This window comes from Anolis carolinensis, chromosome 6, assembly GCF_035594765.1.
Source record: "Anolis carolinensis isolate JA03-04 chromosome 6, rAnoCar3.1.pri, whole genome shotgun sequence".
NCBI lineage: Eukaryota > Metazoa > Chordata > Lepidosauria > Squamata > Dactyloidae > Anolis > Anolis carolinensis.
Window position 1 is genome coordinate 14,600,691 of NC_085846.1, and position 21,381 is coordinate 14,622,071.

General features: G+C 42.7%; 1 protein-coding gene across 2 annotated transcripts in view; it reads right to left on the bottom strand.

Annotated features, from left to right (window-relative positions):
- Nucleotides 1–4: 4 nt before the first annotated feature.
- The window catches only part of mamstr (MEF2 activating motif and SAP domain containing transcriptional regulator), a 29,805-nt gene continuing 8,428 nt past the window's right edge, over nt 5–21,381 (bottom strand). Inside the window, exons 3-14 of one of the 2 annotated variants that reach the window (XM_008117206.3) lie at nt 14,041–14,106; nt 13,547–13,599; nt 12,000–12,087; nt 10,721–10,870; nt 9,617–9,744; nt 8,887–9,006; nt 7,724–7,995; nt 7,159–7,306; nt 6,468–6,863; nt 5,894–6,034; nt 5,044–5,098; nt 5–4,173 (exon numbers count right to left, since the gene is read on the bottom strand). In XM_008117206.3, coding sequence (XP_008115413.1) covers nt 3,725–4,173; nt 5,044–5,098; nt 5,894–6,034; nt 6,468–6,863; nt 7,159–7,306; nt 7,724–7,995; nt 8,887–9,006; nt 9,617–9,744; nt 10,721–10,870; nt 12,000–12,087; nt 13,547–13,599; nt 14,041–14,106 — 2,066 coding nt within the window. In that variant the 3' untranslated portion in view covers nt 5–3,724. The remainder of the gene's footprint in view (nt 4,174–5,043; nt 5,099–5,893; nt 6,035–6,467; nt 6,864–7,158; nt 7,307–7,723; nt 7,996–8,886; nt 9,007–9,616; nt 9,745–10,720; nt 10,871–11,999; nt 12,088–13,546; nt 13,600–14,040; nt 14,107–21,381) is intronic. The other variant, XM_008117207.3, reaches the window with a different exon arrangement.

Genomic DNA, 21,381 nt, shown 5'->3' on the forward strand with positions numbered 1-21,381 from the left:
CAGAGGCAGTGAAAAATGATGTTTATTTTGAAAGTGAGCAGCAGAGATTGAAAAGTATGGCATATACCACTCTAAATGTGTGGGTGTTTAAAGCATGGCAGAACTTAGAAGTACTACAAGTCCCAGAATCCCCTAGCCCAGTGGTGTCAAACTTGTGGCCCTTCAGGTTTTTTGGACTTTGGCTCCCAGAATTCCTGGCCATTGGACCAGTTGGCTGTGGCTTCTGGAAGCTGGAGTCTGAAACATCTGGAGGGCCACAGGTTTGACACCTCAGCCGTAGCTAGCAATGGCCATTGTCTAGGTTGGTAGGAGGATTATGAAAGGCATTATCTAACTTTTCCAAACTGTAGTACAAGGTACATTGTTGTTTTTCCTGTGAGGTCTATTTTGTGGGCTTTTCCTATGGCAGGCCCTTGTTTGTGCAAAACAAAGTTGAAACAACGTATGTGTTAAATGCTACCATTTCCTTTGCCCAGTTCATCAAAATTGGGGAGTCCAAAGAAAAAAGTCACAAATAAGGACCTCATGTCCATAGGTTGGCTCCCTCTCTATCCTCCTTCAAGAAACAACTGAAGACCTGTATGTTTAGGTTGGCCTTTGGTGAGACAGTCACTGGATTACCAGCCTCAGTTGGCATTATAACTCTATCTTGAATTTTACTAGGTCCCTTTTATTCTGGTATTTTAACTGATGATGTTATTTTTATATTGCTGCTGCAATATGGTCTTTCATGTGGTCTGCTGACACTTAGGCTACAAGAGTCGGGCACAGTGAAGGGATGCAATTACCCTCAAACTACAGCAGTTACTTGTTCTTGTACTGTCCATCTTCATAGGGTGACAACATGTAAGACAAAATATAACATAGCCAATGTACTTTACACCTGAAGCAGCTACTGAAGTCAGTTACTTTGAAGGTAATTGCAGATAGTACATAAAAACAGGAGCAGTATACTCTTTTACCCATATGAGGTCAACTTTACTTCCATCTATCTTTTGTTCTTAAATTCAAAGGCTTACTGCTATCATGGGAATAAAAAAATCATTCCCAGTTTGGACCCTCCCCTCTGTTTCTGGTGAGCCATGGTTTTTCTGCTTGCTTACATGTATAAATTATACAAAAGAGGCCTTTAACAACGATATGGCATCTGGCTAATATATTTAGCCATTTAAAAGAAACATTTAGTTGTGCTAAAGTTGAGAAACTGCTCTGTGGTTGTAAGGGAGAGATGGTTAAGTCACAGGCATCCTTTTGATTGGAAACAACACAGGCCCCCTCCTGCTTTTAAAATGTGTTATTTCTTTAGCTTGGCCCTCAAGATCTTATGTACAAGACAACAAGGTAAAAAAGGGTATGCTCTCTGCAATAGACAGGCTTCTCTTATTTTTCACTTTTTTTCCCCCAAAGCATAGGCATAAGTGTACCTTAAGAGCATATGTATGTTTCAAATTTTAGTTGCCTTATGACACTTTAACTGCCACCTTTCCTCCTACCAACTGCAAGTATTGCCAGGCAAACAATTCTGGAAAATGTAGTTTGATAATATTTCTCTATTAGTATGCCCAATAGACAATAGCTGGCATCATGATAGTGATATGTGCATGTTAGGCTAATTATTTGCCATAATCAAACATATATTCTTCTGGCAACACTGGAAGCAAAGTTGTGCATGCACTAATATGTGCATGCAGACCTGTTATGCTATGTTGAGCCATACGCCACCATCTCCTCAACAGCCTCTTGACATCCGTTCTCTGCTTTGTGAGGAAAAGGCAGGATTGTAGAAGCATCTGCCTATAATCCTGTAGCCCAGTGGTTCTCAACCTGTGAGTCCCCAGGTGTTTTGGCCTACAACTCCCAGAAATCCCAATCAGTTTACCAGCTGTTAGGATTTCTGGGAGTTGATGGCCTAAACATCTGGGACCCACAGGTTGAGAACCATTGCTGTAGCTAGATGAGCAATGATTACAATTGCACTGAGAGGACTCAGCGGATCCAAATGCTGGTATCTTCGTTTTGCATCTGGCTAAAGGAACTCAGCCAGATGCTTCTGCAATTCTGCCTGCTCCCCAAGAATCAGCAAATAGCCACCCAGGGGGTTTCAGAGACTGTAATGTAAGTTTGAAAAGGTGCTTTGGAAAGGAATACAACTCCAAAAGTCCCCACAAAAAGGACTTACACAAGCATACATTTCTTTTACCTGCATGTATGTTCTTAACAAGGATGCCAGCCAATCTGATCTATAGATGTTTAATCTCAACCCCATGGCTCCTTACTTTGCTAGTGTTGCATGCATGTGGAGTGCCATATATTCCCCACCCCTCATCCCAAACTCTGACAGAACTACAATTCCCAGGAATTCTAGTGATAATGGAATGACTATCATTAAACCAGATTAAGTCTTTGGTTAGTTAGGCTCTTAAATATCTACATAACATGAACAGTGACCACATCTGTGCCCTGATCTTTCCTTAACCAAGTGTTTGAGATTTCCCAGCAGCCTTTGGTTACTGGAACATGGCACACCACCAGCATCTCTCTGCAAATGTGCCCCTCTCTCTTTCCAGCCACCTTAGGGAGCTGGCCTGCCACTCTACCCCAAGCCCAAAGAATGCTTTTAAAGCTCTCAGTATGTTTACGTTCCCTCAACATTTTAATATCAAGTAAAAATGAAAAAGCTAAGAGAATGGCATGACCTGATGAAGATGGCGCCTCTTCTTCCAGCTATTAAAATATTGTTCAGTCCCCAACATAAAAGGTCATCTTTATCTTCATTTTCATAAAGACATGAGGTTTCTACTGCTGGTTCACTCCATTCTGGCTGGGCATTGGAAATTATAGCTTCTGCCTCACCACAGAGGACTGAGACTTCAGAATCCAAATTATTTGAAAAATTGGCACTGTACTTCCAAATGAAACAAGATGGGATATCGCAAACAAGGTAGAATATGTTCTTCTCATTCTCAATCATAGTGCATATAAATCAGTGGGACAGTCTAGATGTATACAGAGCTATTGTCCTCATGCTTCTATGAAACCAGCATGGTGTCTTAAAGATCCTATTATCTTGGACCACAGCATTTCCCATTCGGTTAATGACTTCTAGAGTTGATGTGAGGCAGATATTGAAATACCAAGATGACAAGCAGAAGTGACAAAATCCATATGTCAAATGTTAATGCAAGACGATCATCAGCATCATTAAGAACCCAGATGTCAGCAATTTGGTTCCTGCCAAGGTGGCATTCAAAGTTGTCAAGAACACAAACATTAGTAGTTTTGTTCCAGGCAAGATAGCATCCAAAACTGATGCTATTCCAAATTACTTGTTCTATGATGAATCAGAAATTCATGACACAGAAAAAACATGTCTGGATAAATTCCAAACCAGGATTTATCGCTCTTGAACTGTCTCACTGATTTCCAGTCTTCCTGGCATCTTTTATCTCCAGATGGATGGAAGTAAGACTTCTTTCTGGGATTGCCTGGCCTTCATGAAGAGGCATAGCACTGACACAACCAAACATCTGTGATTTTACTTTTTTCAAGGGAGCAACTGGATGTAGAAACAAGACCATCTATGGTGAAACTTGGTGTTGACCACTTCAACACTGTTGCTGTTGCCCATTCAAGGAGGAATTCAGTGCTACTGTGACTTTACAGGTTATAAGAAGGATTCTCTCCCTTTTCCTTCAGGCCTTGGGAACCAGATGGACCACTCCTTTTACCACTGCTCCACCATTAGATCTATCATGTGGTTGACACCGAGGTCAGATGAATCAAAAAAGTCTGTACAGAAAATGCTGCCGCCGACAGGGCTGGTAGATCCCAAACCTGATGCAGAGCCTGAGGTCAAGGCCTCTAGCCAGTCGACAGGGTCAAATCCAGCACGGGTCCCATTCCCTTGCCAAGTGTCTGGTGGAGATGGAGGCATCTCCAGAGAGTCAGGGGAGAAAACAGAGGACAGGGAGTCCAGTGATGCAGATGAGGAGGAGGCTGTTGACAGGAAGTCATAGGATCCAGGGAAATCAAAGATGGCAGAGGTCACCAAAGGAAGGTCACTACTGGGCCGGGCTTTCTTTGGTGGTGATGCTTCTTGGTGGGCAAGTGGAGATAGGGCAACTCGATCATCAGGGACTTCCTGGGTCAAGGCATGTGTCTGAAGAAGGTTGTCTAAAAAGAGAGGAAAAGAAATAGATTATTATAGCAGTGAAGCTACTCAGCCCTCCTACCCCAGATCTCATTTGACTTGAGGCTCAAAAAAAGCTGAAACTCATTACCTGTTTACTGGATGTGAGAACTAGTGACAGCTTAGCACTTGATCAATTTATTTCAGTGTAGTGCCACCCTTCGACAGGTAAGCTATGGCCATAAGCATCAGGAGTGGTGCACAGAGACAAACAGAGGCACTGTACTTTTAGAGCGAGCCCCAGCTAGCCCTAGTCTACCATCACCCCTCTGCATTTAAAGGAAAGATGCAACAAGTACTACAAGCAATGTGGGATATATCTTGTAAAAGACATTCTGACCTGCTGTGAAACCTTGGCATTGATCCTTGCGATTTCAAGCCATTATTTCTCCCATCTGGCTTCTTACAAATTGTATCAGTTTCCCGACCTCCAAACTCTTTTCATTTATGATAACTGCATCTTATTCTTCCACAGAAGATTATTTATGACAGCCTGTTTCTCATCACTGGGTAACCAACCACCATACTCTACCACCCATCTGGGTTTGGGGACTATGTTCTAAGTAAAGATAATCTAATTCTGCGGAAGACTTGATACCTAAGAGATCACACTTTAGAATAGGGAGGAGAAGGGCAGTCCTTTGACTGTTGGAAAGCTGTATCCAGGATGGCTTATGAGCAGTAAGGGATGATTAGATTTGTAGTCCAGTACTTCTCACATCTTTCTCAGCTCTGCTTTAGAAAAATAGAGTCATGCACATCTTTGCTCCAGGCAGTTTGTGATCTTATCATAGTATCCTGGTTGAAAGCTGCACTCTAGTGGTTAGTAAAGGGTACTGGAGACATTTTCTCACCTGTACACATCAGTGGTTCCTCCAAGATGTCTTCAATTGACTGACTTGGCACCAGCTGCACAGAGAAAATAGAACAACTGATGTTAAAAGATTTCTCATTCAGCCTAATCATTCAATGGGCTTTGGGACAAGTGGGGGTTTCTTTCCTAAAGAGATCCTTCTATACATTATTGGGATTCAGATGTGTTTGAAACAGACATGAGCATGTATGTGATCCTGGAGCTCAACCTCAGAATTGGCTTTCTGTATCCTTTTAGTTCTGTATTGTAGTATAAAAAATGAGAGCACTGTTGTACATTGCATTGCTGGCAAATTTAGAAAGGGAAAATCTTTTCAAAAGCTAGAAAATTACTAAGCAATGGTGTCATGGGGAAGGTCAGTTCAGTATCTGAGAAGGCCCAAGGTCCAAATCTGGGACCATTTGCATGCAAAATTCATGCTCTAGCCCAGGCTGAAAGCCACCTTGGCTGCTCCCTAAAAGCATTGGGCTTCTTTCTGCTTTCAAGACAAAGATAACCATTCCCTCCTGAAAAAAGAGAGCAGGGCAAGAAAGGAATATAGTTCATTGGGAGCAGAGTTATGTGCAGATGCATTCCAAGAAGGAGCAGCAGGACTCCATGGGTTGGAAATATTCAAACAGAGAGTTCCAGATTTGCTCACAGCCCTGCTTCCTTTCATTCCTTACTTGGTGGGAACAAACAGATTAATGAGCACTGAGAGATCTGTTGAACTGAAGCCACAGTTCTCATTAATATGGGCAAAGCAACAGCAGCCACCAGTGAACAGACTGCGAAAGCATCGAGCATGGAATGCAGATGATGGCTGCTCCCTCCGTGCCGCTTCATGGTACCTGGGCTTTCTGGATGGCCTCTTGGAGCTCCTCCTCCAGGGAACGAGTTCCTGTTGGGGTGGGGTCAGCAGGGCTGGCTGTGATTTCAAGGGGCAGCTCCATATCAGAATGAATGGGCTCACAGGATGGAGGGCACAAAACCTAGTCAGAAGAAACACAAAAAAGTGAGTCTGGCTGATTCTTTCTGCCCCAGACAAAAAAGCATTTCTTCTAATTTTTAGTACAGATGTGGGCATCTGTGGAATCCTCCAGTGGCTACATGAATAGCCAAAAATACCCCAAAAATAAAATGGGCACCTGGCCTGACATCCCATGTTCCCTGTTACCAGTAGCTATCCTTTTTACATATAGAAACCACCTTAAATATGACAGACACATGCAAACAGCTTTCTGCTAATCTTGCAGTGACTTTCTGGCAGCCAAGTAGTCTGGGGACCTACAATCAGATTTTCACAGCTGCCTAGAAGGCAACAGCCCAAAATAATTCATCCAAGCATCCGATTCCCAGTTTCCACTACTTGCATCAGGGCCCTCACTCTCTTTTAGGTTAGTCAAGGAATGCCAGATTGCTCACCATGAAGCCATCATCCCTGCCTCTCCCCTCCTTGGCACATTCCCGCTGTGGGATGTACGGTGGGGGTGCCCCATGTTGGCTGGTAGACGGCAGCACGCTTTTGCGGCGGTTCTTGATCCGCTTGTGCATCTCAAGCTCCACTCGGAGGTCATCATCCTGGTGTTTCTGCTCCCTGTGGAGCTTCAGTGCCAGGTTCTGGGCCACCCGCTGCTTCTCCCGAAGGGCCTGGGCCTCCTCTTCTAGGTCAGAGGGAGCCAAGCGGGTGCTAGTAGAGAGTGGGACGGGTGGAGGCTTGGACCGGACCATCTGGTAAGGCTTGAGGCGTTCAAGCAGGGCTGGCTTGGTGCCAGAAACAGGGAGGCCCCTCTTACGAAGCTGCTGACGGAGTTCGGACACCTGGGAATCAGATCAGTGGCCACAAAGTTTTACATAGTGAAAGATACCATAAAATAGCACCATTTATTTATTCTGCCCATTTCCCCAAGCAGTGCAAAGTTCAAGAAGCAACATTTCTCTCATCTATAAAATGTCAATGATATGATGAAGTTGCATGTCATTGGGCCTGTGGAAACGCCCATTAGAATCCTATTAAAGAATTTTAGTCCATCTGGCAATTGTGAGCATGTATGGGTACCGTGGAGAGAGGATGGGGTTTCAGGTGGCAATTAGCAATTTCAGTACCGAGACTCACTGTTAGCTCTTCCAAGTTGGCAGGCAGCAGTTCTGGTTTGGGAGGTGAAGGAGAGGTTGGTGTAGCTGGAGAGGGAAGCGAGAGTGGAGGAGGCCCACTTGGTGGGGTAGGTGTCCCAGGAAAGCTCAGGACCTGCTCTGGAGCACTACTAAGCAGAACAGAGAGAGAGAGAAAGGGAGGGAGGGAGGGAGGGAGGGAGAGAAAGAAATATTGGGACACCATTAGACATCATTAACATAGAAAAATACACAATTGACCATCCTGGCTCTCTATAGCACAGTTTGATCATATTCTCCAACAAAACAATAGGGAAACAAACATAAAACAATGATATTTTAGGGAAGTTTTTTGGAACAGAGTCCCCAGAATCCCCTAGCCAATATGGATATTGGCCATGGGGGCTGGCCAACTGGCTTATTTCTGGGAGAACATGCAAAATGTCATTTGATAGTCCAAAAAAATTCCCTTACTTTTCCAAGCTCAGGAGTGAACCTATTAGCAACTCACACATATTTTTGCAGTAGTTTTCCTGATCTACTACAAATAGAGCCTGTAAAACTCCTACCTGGCTGGGACAGTGTGCAGGGCTTGGACACAGAAAGTGGCTGGTGAGGTTGGTGTGGGCTGCTGCTGCTGGTTCAAGATCTGGAGCTGCAAGAAGACCTGCTGCTGTTGCAGGAGGCGGGCATAGGCTGCGTCCATGGGCACCGGTGCCTGCTCTCCCTTCTGGTCAGGAGGCATGTACTGGTGGTACTTCAGCTTCTTCACTTTGGGCCGAGCTTCCTTCACTTTCTTAGGGCGCGGAGGTTTCCTGGCCTCAGGAACCTTGGGAGGAGGCTTGGGGGAAAGGAGGAAGGGGAAAAAAGGAAGGCCAATCTTAATATCTAATAGAAGCCACAAGGCGACAAAAGGGGGTGACAAAGCATGGTAGTTAAAGTAGAGAGCCTAGAACAGTGGTTTAAACCTCCTGATGTTTTGGACCCAAATCTTGACCACTGACCAAGCTGGGAGATGAAATTCAAAACATCAGATGGACCAAAGTTAATGAAGCACTCACTGGTCAAGATCTAAATATTTTCATCTTTTTTCTTATTAAGTCTTTTTAGGCTTGATACGCTGAAGAAAAAGAAATCAGAAATCCTTTTTTGGCCTCCAATCCACACAGTAACCCAACCAACATGGCCACTGATCATACTATTCTGGGAGCAAAAATTCCAAAAATTAACTTTTACAAGCTTGGTCAGTTATGGTGATTCCAATATCAATGGGTGCTGCATTACAATTCTGGAGACCATCGTTCAAATCCCTGCTTAGGCCAGTCTGATTTTGGGGAAATCAGACTCAATGAAAGGCAAAGGCAACCTCTCTAAACAAATCTTGCCAAGAAAACCCCACGACACAAGTGACCTTACGGTTGCTATAAGTCAGAAACATTGGAATTAGATTGTCTTCCAGGACTGTGAAGCTACAGTCCCAATAAACAGTCTGCCTATAAATGTCAGGTCCTAGGCAATTCACTCCATGCATCTGAAAATGTAGACTTAGTCTGTGAATGCTTATGCTCCTAGCTTTGTTCTCTCCTGCTCTAAGATGTTACAAGATCCCTTTGCATACAGCCTTCAAAAATAAATAAACCCAGCTCATACATTTTCTACCAAAAAAATAGATGCTTTGTTCACCAACACATCCTTTTCCACTGAGTGTCATTTGCTAAATATCTCTCTGTACCTTAAGGAGTGAAACAGAAGGCTTGGTAAGAGGGCTCCCTCCTTGGAGAGGGAACTCGGCCTCAGAGGTGGATGATGATCCAGGGGGCTGTTGATCTGCTAGCATTGGGGGAATATCTAGCTGCAAGAAGAAGAGAAAGAAAATAGAGACCAAGGGTTCCAGCTCTTGGTCTCAACTCCTGCACCAATTCCTCTTTTCTTTATATAAACTCCTGATTAGTGTTATTCGGAAGTTTAGAGTGGCCATCACACTCTTCTATTCTTTTTCCCCATTAGCAGTGAAGGCTAAGGTTTCCTATTCATATAGTTTCTGGTCAAGAATGTAGTTTTGTGCTGATCTTTTGTTGTGCCTCCAAAAATAAAGCTCTTATCTCTGAGCCTTGCAGTGGTCCAAGTGGCCTTTAGAGGGCAGCAGGACCATGCATATTTATTTTATATAAGTGGATATCCACACACAAGCATCTAAGCCAGTTTGTTGGGCATTGGTACTTTGGGGTGAGAGTGGGGAGTGGTTTTTGTTTCACTTTTCCGTACATTAAACCTGGATTCACACCTTAATCCAATACTATTCCTCTGAAGGCATACCGTAGTTTTGACAATTCAGTTTTGTCTGTTATGTTGCTCTGCAGAGGCCATCTATGTTCAGGGCTGTTCTGTAATTATTATTCTTACTTTTTGGGTGCACCTATCTCCCTCAGCACATAACCTATATAGTATAATCAGTTGCTTACCGGAAAAACAGTCCCTGAGGTAGGATGAGTGCTTCCCGGAGACAGAGCAAAGCAGGGGGATGAGGATGAAGATGAGCTACTAAGGTCTTCCTCAAAGTTGAAGGAACTGGGAGCAGTTGGAGTTGCATCTGAAAACAGGGTAGAGAAAGAGCTCTAGTTTTAGTACCCCAAAGGCAATGCATTCTTCTTCCAACTGCAATCTGTTTTCCTTTATCTATATGAAAGTTACTTCGTACTGTATTTGACCACCCAAACTCCTCTAGTTCAGTTCAACTCCTCCTGTGCCTCACCTTTGAAGGATCTCAGACATTATTAGTGGTCTTGCATGGCTGGAATGGGGTCCAGACCCATAAGTAATAAAAACATCAGCACTGGCCTTGTCTTGTTCAACTGCTGAGTATGCATGCCCCGTCTGACATAAATCAGCCCATGCAAAGCAGGTGAATATAAGCACTGAATGAAACATGTAGAATAATCATGGGATATCTTAAACTTACACCTGCTGATAGATTTTATAAGCTAGCTGGCATTGCCCCCCGATGTGTGATGGGAAGTTGCTGCCAATTGCGAGAGAAAGAAGGTTGAACACTGAAAGCCACCCACTGTATGGCTACCAGCCTCCTTCCAATCAAGAAAAAGATTCATGAGAACCACAACTCCTCTTAATGTTCCTCTAGCAACAGCAAGAATATCCCTGTGGGCAGCAAAATCAGGCAATCCCTACTGGAGGGCTGCCCACAAGGGTCTTCCTCCAGAGGCAAACCGAGACTGGGTAACTTGGAAGTCCCTGAACAGTCCCAGAAGTGGAGTTGGCAGCTCAAAAGACAACATGGCAAAATGAAACTACCTAGAAGAATCATCCACCTTGTGCAACTTTGGAGCAGAACAAACCACTCAGCATCTGTATGCTTGCCCACAATGCCTTTCATCATGCACAGAGGGAGAACTGTTTAAAACTACAGAAATGCGGTCGCTATTGCCCGTTTTTGGTCTAAAATTGTTTAGCTGCTTATGCTCCCTTTATTTTATTTTTTTCATTTGATAGAGAGAGGTATTTCCATTTACTTGCAGCTGTTGCCTTCTAGAATCTATTTGAGCCATTACCTGTCACAGCATCCTTAATGCCTGGATCCAAAGGGAGAATGTTCTTCTTCACCAGCTCAAGTGGTCCAGGGCGGTGTAGGATCTTCTCGCTCAGGTCTTCGGCCAGGCGAGCCTTTTTGTCCTGCAGCTCGGAAGGGTCCCCTGGAGGCACTGCAGAGGAGGAAGAGGAAACGAAAAAGACGGAGTTCATGGAAAGCCCAAAGAAGAATGTAAGAGCAGCCTTGGCCCATTAGACTGGACATCTGGCAACCTTCATCCAGTAAGTCGCCAGCTGAAGTCTGGATTTTAGTATTTATCTCAACTAGTGAAGATCTATTGTTGGTATTCACCAACTGATTCAATGGATTTACCTACTGATTTATCATTCAACACATAGGGGTCCACTAAGGTTGGACAAACTGACATCATTTAGTGTTATATTAGGGAAACTGTTAAACAGATATGATGTAAGTTGCACCTAGCACCTAGCAGTTAGATGAAAAGTTTGAGGGGAAGAGGGGGTTATTTGTTGGACTATCATTATCAGAATCCCCAAGGGTTTCTTGGACTTGTAGTCCAAACCTGGGACGCAAACATTTATCCATAGCACCTGTTAACTTGACCTCTGTAATCTTAACTGTGAAGGTTTTGTTTTATGGTATGGATCTCTTTTCCAGGAGGGTGATGCCTTTAAAAGCTGTTCCTAGCTGGCAAGGGATTCTTGAAAGTTAACAATTGGGATTGATGCTTAGATTCCTAGATCTGGAAGATTCCTGGAAACCCCCCCCCCCCCCCCCCCCCGTATTTAGCACAACCAGATATGAAAAAGGCAGAAGAGGGCTCAGCAAGTTTTGAAACAATAGAATGAACTGATCCAAAAGACCGTAGGATTACTTCCTTATTCCCTTTAACCCACACCTCATCGATTGTAAATGAGATGAAAAAGCAGAAGCTAAGAGCATAGATAGAACTTAAATCACAAGTCAGAATCAGAATTATATTTCAAAATGGGAACTTTTTGCCCTATATAAGAATCTCATATAGAACTTTTGGCACAATCCTAAATGCCAGGAGTCAGGATGTTTAAGTTAATAGAGGAAAAGGGATGAATTAAAAACCAAAAGGAAAAAAAAATGATGGAGTATGACAGTCCAGACTCCTGGATCCTTTGAAGTTGAATTTGTTCAGATAAAATAAAACCAGGGCGCCCAATTATTAAAGCTTCTGGTTCTTAGATCAATGCATATTAACTTTCAGAAGTACTGACCCCGACAAATGAGATAAGTTGTTTCCCCCCTACCTTCTACAGGCTGGGCCTTGGTTGTGCTTGTCTTGTGGGGCCGAGGTGAGGCTTTGCAATCAGCTTTCAGCTTTGCAATCTCATTGGCCTGAACAAAAGCAGAAGAATTGCATCCTTAGGAATGTATGCAAGTAATCAAATAATCCACCTCAGTCTCCCATAAAGTGATCACATCCCATAAGATATCTCAGGCATCTTGACTGAAACAAGTGCTGCCAAACACTGGGGGATACTGGGAGTTGTAGTCTAAAAAGTAACTTTTCAAGGGGGGGGGGAGGACACATTGGACCATAGGGTTTGGACAGCCATCTAGATGACTCTTCAGGTGGGAGATGTTTGGCATTCCTCCTTAGCAATATTGAGCCCTGGAACTGAGAAAATTTTGGAGGAAAAACAAGTATACTGTAATTTGGACCTTCTAGCATTATTTGTAGCAAAAGGTAAAAAATTGAAATATATGTTCAATTTGCAGCTACCATATTTTACTGATTCTAAGGTGCACTTTTCCCTCATTTTAGGTGCACCTTACACTTGATGGTGCCTTAAATTTGCCGATTTAAGGTTTTTAAAAATTGTCTCACCACTAAGAGAGGAGAAACCATTAAGCTAGTAAAAAAAAGCTAACTTCCATATTGAAACTAACACAAGATATTGTGCATCCTAAAACAATTCAAAGAAAACTCTCCCTCCCCCCCCCCCCCAAAAAAAATTATTGAAAATTTAAAAGCAGGGTGTGCTATACATTTGATGGCACATTAGATTCAGTGAAATATGATATGTTCTGAAAAATGTATATAATGCATTTCATGTGATGGTTGTGCCTTTTTCAGTTTCCCCTCCAAAATGTCTGCTTTTTCTGTTTTGGAAGGACCCACGAAACTAGTTTAATAACCTAAATATTCTGAAGTTGTTAATTGTATCCCTCGGCCCAGATCAGATGAGATAAGAGCCTATAGTTGATGGAACACCTCCTCCCACCCTGAAAGGGAACTTTAAGGACCTGCATGCACTGCCAAGATGCTAATTCATCTTTCATCTTATTAAGTCACAGAAATGTTTCACCCACAGAGTCTAAAATGAATCTTGGGCAATGGCGACAGCTGTTGAGTGATACAACATATGCCATAAAAGCAGGAGGTCTTGGGTTCGTTACCTTGCATTTGCAGTTAAAAGGATCACAGGTAGCAGAGCTATTAGAGGGGGAAAGAGGCCCTCTTTCTCTACCTTTGACTTTGAAGAACCATTGATAGTCATAATCACAATATACAGTTGAATAGTAGCACTAAAGAGCCGCCTCCTGCCACAAGAGCATGCCCAAATGTTGAGGTCTTCCTGAAAGGGTTATTCCATACAATGCAAGGGTGAGAAAGGGGCAGGACTGGGGAAAAAACCTTGTACATATTTAGTCTCAAAGGTTGATTGATGCTCAAGGTGGGAATCAGTTAAACACAGCCTCTCATAGTAGTCAGCTACTCGAACACCTGAAAAGGATTTGCACCAACACCAGCTATGTCCCAGACATTACTGGAATCCTCAGATCTACTCACTTTGTTCTGTGTCCCACTGGGCTGCGGAAAAGTCGCAAGGGGTTTGTTGAGAGCTGGAGAAACAATAAAGGGAAATAAGGTCAGTCAAACCACCTGGAGGAAATGTTTCATTTTTTGTTAATACATGGATAACTCAGGTAATGAAGTTGGTCTGTTCCTAGGCAGGACTTCTTTAATATATATATTTGGAAGGTGAAATCTTCCATACAGGGGCACAGAGAGCAAAGCAAACACCACAGGGACGTTAACCCTTCCCTATGCTATCCAAAGTGTGTGTGTGTGTGTGTGTATAGTGAGAGAACTGGAGTTACACTTTAAAAAGTACCTGTTCCAACTCACATACAAATTCAATTTAAGAACAAACCTACAGGATCTAGTTTGTAACTTCAGGACTGCCTGTATATCTGAAAGTATTTTTATGTAGCCCTTGACAGAAACCATTGGAACACACACACACACACACACACACAACATAATATGTTGGGGGGATTCACCTGGAATTAAGTGGCGTTCGGAGAGCTGCTCCTGGGACCGTCGGTGTTGCATTCGCAATTGGAGTACTGTGGAGAGGAAAAAAGGATATATATATATAATGATCAACCATTTAATGTGAGCTGACTACAAGTATTCTGATTTTTTAAAGTGTTAGAATGATCTCAGAGGAGCCCCGGTGGTGAAGTGTGTTAAAGTACTGAGCTACTGAACTTGCAGACCGAAAGGTCGCAAGTTCAAATCCCGGGAGCAGAGTGAGCGCCCGCTGTTGATCCAGCTTCTGCCAACCTAGCAGTTCGAAAACATGCCAATGTGAGTAGATCAACAGGTACCACTCCGGCAGGAAGGTAACGGCGCTCCATGCAGTCATGCCAGCCACATGACCTTGGAGGTGTCTACGGACAACGCCGGCTCTTCGGCTTAGAAATGGAGATGAGCACCAACCCCCAGAGTCAGACATGACTGGACTTAACGTCAGGGGAAACCTTTACACACACACACACACACACACACACACACACACACACACAAAACCTGTCATGAGAGCTGCTGATATATGATAGGTTAGGAATATTTATTACATAAATAATGCACAATCCTTTTGATGCTTGGTCAAGCAGACTAGCTTTCCCAAGTTTTCTCTTCTGTACACATATGAACAGAATAATGTCAAACTATGCCTGATTAAACTCTGAATGGTTACTGTGATTTCAAATGGCTCACTTGCCATGGCTGATATTATGGCCTAAATGGCCAGTGGCAAATACGAAGAAAATAAATGCTCACATTGCTAGACACATGCACCCATCGTGATGCATGTGCCCACACTGCAAGGAAGGAATCAGCTCTCTGAAAACAAGACGGTTGCAGTTTTCTGAATGCTCACAATGGAAGCTCATAATGATCAATTTCAAAACTAAATTCAACTGAATTCATTGATCATTTTTTTAGTTTCTAAAAGCAAAAGTTAAACTGTAAAACACAAGCAAATGAATAAAAATTTATATAAACTGCTCAAAGGAGGTAAGAATATGGCAGAAACATCGCTTGACTGGTGCCCTACTCCCTATTCCTGAAGATTGTGCCCATTAACTACGCCTGCCAAGAGCTTATATCTAATTTTCTGCAACTGGCGGTAAAGGGAATACTCTGAAAAACAAAGTCTGCTAGACTAACTGAAGCTGCCTAAATCCTTGTAATAGTTCTTACGCTGATATCAGATGATATCAAAGGAACAGGGTGGTTCAGTTCAAAATTTCCAACAGCTGAGCATGTACACTCTGTCCAGCAACTAGCTGAGATATGTAAAACATAATGCTTTCTTCACCTTTGTTGGTTTTTATTTATACATAGCTATGTCACAATACACATAGTGCTTTGCAAGCAAAATACAGTATTACTGGCTTCAAAAACCTTACATCTGAAAATAGACAATGAGAGAAAAGATGACAGGGATAGAGATTAAAAACATTTGGGCAGTGGAGGTGAGTGTGATTCTGAATGAATGAATGAATGAACAAATGTCAGGTTTTCAATTATGTCTCACACCATTCCTAGCCAGTAGCCAGCATATCCATTTTCATCACAGAATAAAGGTCCATACTGTTTGAGGTCTTGGTAAAAAGATAATTTTCCAATGGAATGGAATGGCTTTGGAGCCAGAGACTCTGAAGCCATTCTTGTCCTTAGACTCAGGGAATTAGCCAGGGTGCATTTTGAGAAGGGTCCAAGAGAAGGACAAGAGATGGCACCTCATTTGATTCCACTGAAGTCAGTACTGCCTGTAATGTACTGAATGGGACTGGAATGGAATGAACTAGATATATGCTAACCAGCTTGAAGAAACCAAGATAATCTATACTGCAGAGACCACACAGTTCAGAGATCTTGGCTGCATCTAGAGTTGCAACGGAGTGGAGAAAGCAACACAATTTCACTGAAACTATTCCCTCCAGTTCTGAGATTACTGTTCAATAAATTAAACTGGGAGTATGGAGCCTACGCCAACAGTAAACAACAAAGGCACTTAGCTTTCGGCAATGACTATATCTTGTTAGCTAAGGATACAGCAGATCTGGAGAGGGAAAAGTGAACAGCTGGAGTCAGTGTTGTGCAAAATTAGACTGAAAATGAATATCTTATGAAAAATAAATGAATGCACAGTGAACATCGCCCAGCAAGTTCTGCTCAAGAAACCTGGAGCGGGATCTGTTTTGCTCAATAAATGATAAATATCAATGCTTTTTCAGTAGTAAATGCCACAGTAAAAGAACAGCAGCACGGAGCTACTTCAACACCATAAAACCGTAACCGCATGATAAGTTATTCCTAAAGAACAACAAGGGAACTTTGCAACCAAGAGATGAATTCTGTTGTGATGCCACATCTTCCAACATTTCACAGATGAAAATCAGGGTCCCAAGGGACATCAGTGTGTGGCCAAAAAGTCTAAAATTATTAATAAAGAAGAACACACAAGCTAAGACAAAATGTAGCAGTTTTCTTTTGACTGAGCCAACTGAGAAGGACAAAACTTTGACCTGCCCTCTCCCGACTTCAAATTACACTGAATTCAATTTACAGCAATTGAAATAAGCCAAAGACAAAAGGGTAAAATGGGAGGAAAAGAGAGAAACTGGGCCATTTTTAAAAAACAGCTGGAAAAGTGGAAAATCATTAATTGGGACTGTATCTGCCAAAAGAAAAGAGCTGGAGGATGTGTGATGTATAGGAAATATTAGCATAGCTTAGAGGCTGGCATCTCTGTGGCAAGAAGCAGAAATGTCCCCATGCCCACCCCACTACTTTTCAAAGAGCAGCTGTTACAAACACTCTTCAGCATTGGTCTGAATACCTGTGTGAACACACACACACACACACACACACACACACACACACACCTCTGCACATACCCTGCCCTGGAAGGAGAAAGATAGGAAGACAGTTGGGGCAGTCATTACACTATATCACACAGTTGTTTGTTCCTGGGTTATAAATGTGTTTTCCTAATTAGGTCTTTCATAAAAACATGGGAGAAGTTTTTTAAATTGCAAAAACTTCATTTTTACAGGACCACTTGCAGCACATTTTACTATAGTTTTTAATGAGCCAGTAGGCTATTAGGAATTGTGGGAGTTGAAGTCCAAAACACCTGGAGGGCCAAAGTTTTCCCATGCCTGTCCTAGAGTCTCAACTAATTCAATATAGTTTGTGGCAGCTACAAAAACAAAGTTTCTGGAGTATAACACCTAGTTTCAAAGTAAGTACTGCAGGAAATAACACTTTCAAATCAGGAATAGTTTTTTCTGAATTTTGTTACATAGTGTAATAGACCTTGTGTGTCACGAAGTCAGAATGGAAATGTCTTTCCTTTTGACCTCCTAATACTATTGCTCCCTGCAACTTTCCTTCTTCTCTAACACAGAAATGTAAACTTCTAGAAAGCTTAGGAAAAAATGAAATTTCTTGCAAAAAATGAAAATAGAATGCAGTATGTTTTGAGATCACATTGTCCCAATCTACACTGACCACTTAATGCAGTTTGGATCTAGCCAGACAACAAACTCCCACAAAAGTAAGCAAAAGAATACCAATAAGTATATCAGTGCTCTGTGGTTTGTATGATCACCATCTAGGCCCCAAATCGGTTTCAGGATTTTCTGTGTAATCATCTGCATAGCAAAACCACTTTCTTTAATACCGGCTTGAAACTGCATCAAATGGTCAGTGTAGATGGGACCATTATTATTTTAGGAATATAATATGCACCATGTATTACTTGGCTGAAGTCCCTGGTGGCGCAGTGGGTTAAACTGCTGAGCTGCTGAACTTGCTGACCGAAAGGTTCAAATCTGGGAAGCTGGGTGAATTCCTGCTGTTAGACCCAGCTTCTGCCAACCTAGCAGTTCAAAAACATGCAAATATGAGTAGATCAATAGGTACTGCTCCTAACGGCACTCCATGCAATCATGCTGGCCACATGACCTTGGAGGTGTCTACGGACAACGCCGGCTTTTCGGCTTAGAAATGGAGATGAGCACAAACTCCCAAAGTCGGACATGACTAGACTTAATGTCAGGGGAAAACCTTTACCTTATCACTTGACTTGGCACAAATCACAATCATGCCTGGTATATTAGAGGTAAAGTTGATTCGGGAAATACTAACTGCAAATTGTATAAATAATACAAAGGTCCTGAACTATAAGAAACATATTTGATTTTCCCACTTTATGAGGATCAGGGGTCAAAAACCACTAAAATTACACCGTTATAAACATTAGTAAAACAATGAAAACCATATTGTCACTTTTGCTTCTACATAGCACTGAGCCAATGAAAGCACTCATTCCCATAAAAAGAAATAAGAAACAACAAAACAAAGACTAAGGATTCCAATTACGTTTGCTGATGGAAAAAAAGTTTATACATAAAGTATTATGGAACAATGTAGGTACCAAATAGCTCTTTGTGAAATGGTACAAAGTCAGGATATACAACAGAGTATTGGTGCAATAGCTGTGATGTAGACCCATGGTGACACCAACTTAAATGGGTGAAGCCACTTGGTCCCTCGGCAATAAAACAGGTGGACCTCCGGCTTGACAGACTGGATTCCCAGGGATCAAGTGCATCCCCTTGGCAGACTTAAAATGTGCTTGGATGATCCAATGACAAAAAGTTTGCTCCCTGATGGAAAACAACATGCTTGAGGCAGAATGGAATGGTGTGTGGCTGACGTGCATTTATGGGGGGAAAGGCATGGAAGAAGCAGGTGCCGTTTACATGAGTGGCTCTGATTTTGGCAGCAACCCAGGTAAAATGTAAAACTTTCTGAGCCAGTGCTACATCTTTCCTTCGCAAATAACTAAAGCCTCATGTACCAAATGAATACATACAGTGATCAATTATTGCTCTTTTTCTTTGGAATATCTACAATCTGCATAGGGCAGGAAATAAGAAATCCTGAGCTCAATTAGGCCCCTTCTACACTGCCATATAAAATCAGGATTATCTACTTTGAACTGGATTATATGGCAGTGTGGACTCAAATAATCCAGTTTAAAGGAGATAATGTGGATTATTTGCATTGATAATCTGGATTATATGGCAGTGTAGAAGGGGCTTTAGAAAAACTAAAGATCCCTGAAGTAGGAAACATAATTGCAGCAGGAGCTACGCTGCCATATAACCCAGTATTTAATTCCAGATTATCTGATTTGAACTGGATTACCTGAGTCTACACTGCCATATAATCCAGTTCAAAGCAGATAATCTGGGATTTTTAAAAATCATGTCAGAAGCAAATTGAGAACATACTATAAGTTGCTTCTGGTGTGAGCGAATTGGCCATCTACAAAGACATTGCTCAAGGGACGCCTGGATGTGTTACCATCCTGTGCGAGGCTTCTCTCATGTCCCCGCATGGGAAGCTGGGGCTGACAGATGCGAGCTCACCCCATCTTGCGGATTTGAACCGCCAACCTTCCAGTCAGCTGGCACAAGGGTTTCACCCACTGCGCCACCGCGGCTCCAATCTGGGACCAGAAACTGCATTACATGGCAGTGTAGATCTAGCCTATATGGCCAGTGGTACCTAAGATGGGATCAAACTTTTCTCTACTTCTCTAAAGACTTTTTTGCATACACATTCATGGACATCTGTTGTTTAGCCACGGTAGTTTGAAGCTAGCTAGGTACTGTATTACATGGTGAGTGTAAATATGGGGCCCTAGAAGGGAGAAGAAATAATCAGTGGCTTTTTTGGCTTTCATCCTCCCATAACCTCGTCCAATGTTCACTAGGGCATGATGGGAGGTGGGATCCAAGATATTTGGAAAGGAGTGTTGTGACATTTTGGACAAATATCTCAGAAGCCCCCAGCCAGCACAGGTAATGGCCGTACTTCCTGGTTTTGCTAGAATTAGGCATTAGAATAGGAAAAGCTGGTTTATGACAGACCAAGTACAAAGGAAGTATAGGAAGGGAAATGGTAGAGTTGTCACAGTACAAAGGCAGTATAGGAAAGGAAAATGAGAAGTATGGTACAGGATAAAGGCAGTATTGGAAGGAAAATGGTAGATTTGGCAAAGGACACTGGTAATACAGGAAGGGAAATGGTAGATTTGGCAAAGGACACCGGTAATAAAGGAAGGGAAATGGTAGAGTTGGCATAGGACAACGGTAATAAGGGAGGGAAATGGTAGAGTTGGCACAGGACAAAGGCAGTAGAGGAAGGGAAAATGGTAGAGATGGTACAGGACAAAGACAGTATAGGAAGGGAAATGATAGAATTGGAACAGCAGCTGCTCTGCAGAAATCCGAAATAGCTTTGCCAGCCTGCTTTGAAATCAAGAACTGAAATTAAGCTCTTCTTTCTGCCTTTCAGAAGTTAATACCACCCCCTTGGGACAATAGCTCCTTGTGCTGGAAAGGATAACTCTTTCAAGACACAGCGTAAAGTGGGTATATTTGGGGTGGGTGAGATTCTCCACGCTTTGCCCTACTATCAGGCAGCAGGCACATCATACTTGGGGAGGGTGGGACTGCTCCCAGCGTTTCTATTCCTGTGCCCCTTTGCTCCTGCCTCCCTGCTAACCCGGGCATTTGTCCCATTCTCAGCAGCAGCTGGGGTGACGCCACTCTCTATTTATTTAAAAGGCTGGAAACAGAAGATGCCCCTAACTCCCAGGCCAGAGGCTGCAATAACTCTTGCAAAGGGGCAGCAGTGTGTGAGTGTGTGTGTGTGTGAGGGCATATAACCCATTAGCTATGCAGCATGAATGACATTTCACATAGTACACAAGAGCACACAAAAGCACCTATACAACACACTTCTCTATCATATTCACTAGGTTAAACTAGTTAGTACAGTAACAGTCTCCTTTTAACAGCTAAGTGACTGAATGTCAAGTAACTGACAAGTTTTTGCAACAAATCCTCATTGTTACTGCTTTTCCAAGACACTGGATGATAATGAAGGGTGATAATGTGAAATTTAGGGTTTTTAAAAAATCTCAATTGGTTTTAGATTGAAAGGCCATCTCAAATTTCATCATTTCCTAGGAGAATTCGGGGGGGGGGGGAACTTCCTTAGACTACAGCTGATGGAAGCCTTCATTCTGGAGGCTCCTTTGGAGGCTTTTAAGCAGAGGCTGGATATCCATCTGTCGGTGGTGCTTTGAATGTGATGTTCCTGCTTCTTGGCAGAATGGGGTTGGACTGGATGGCCCATGAAGTCTATGATTCTGTGAATGACCACCAGGCATGCTCACTGGGAGATTCTGGGGGTTATAATCCAAACAAGAACATCTTCCAAGCCTTGTTCCCCGTATGTAACACACC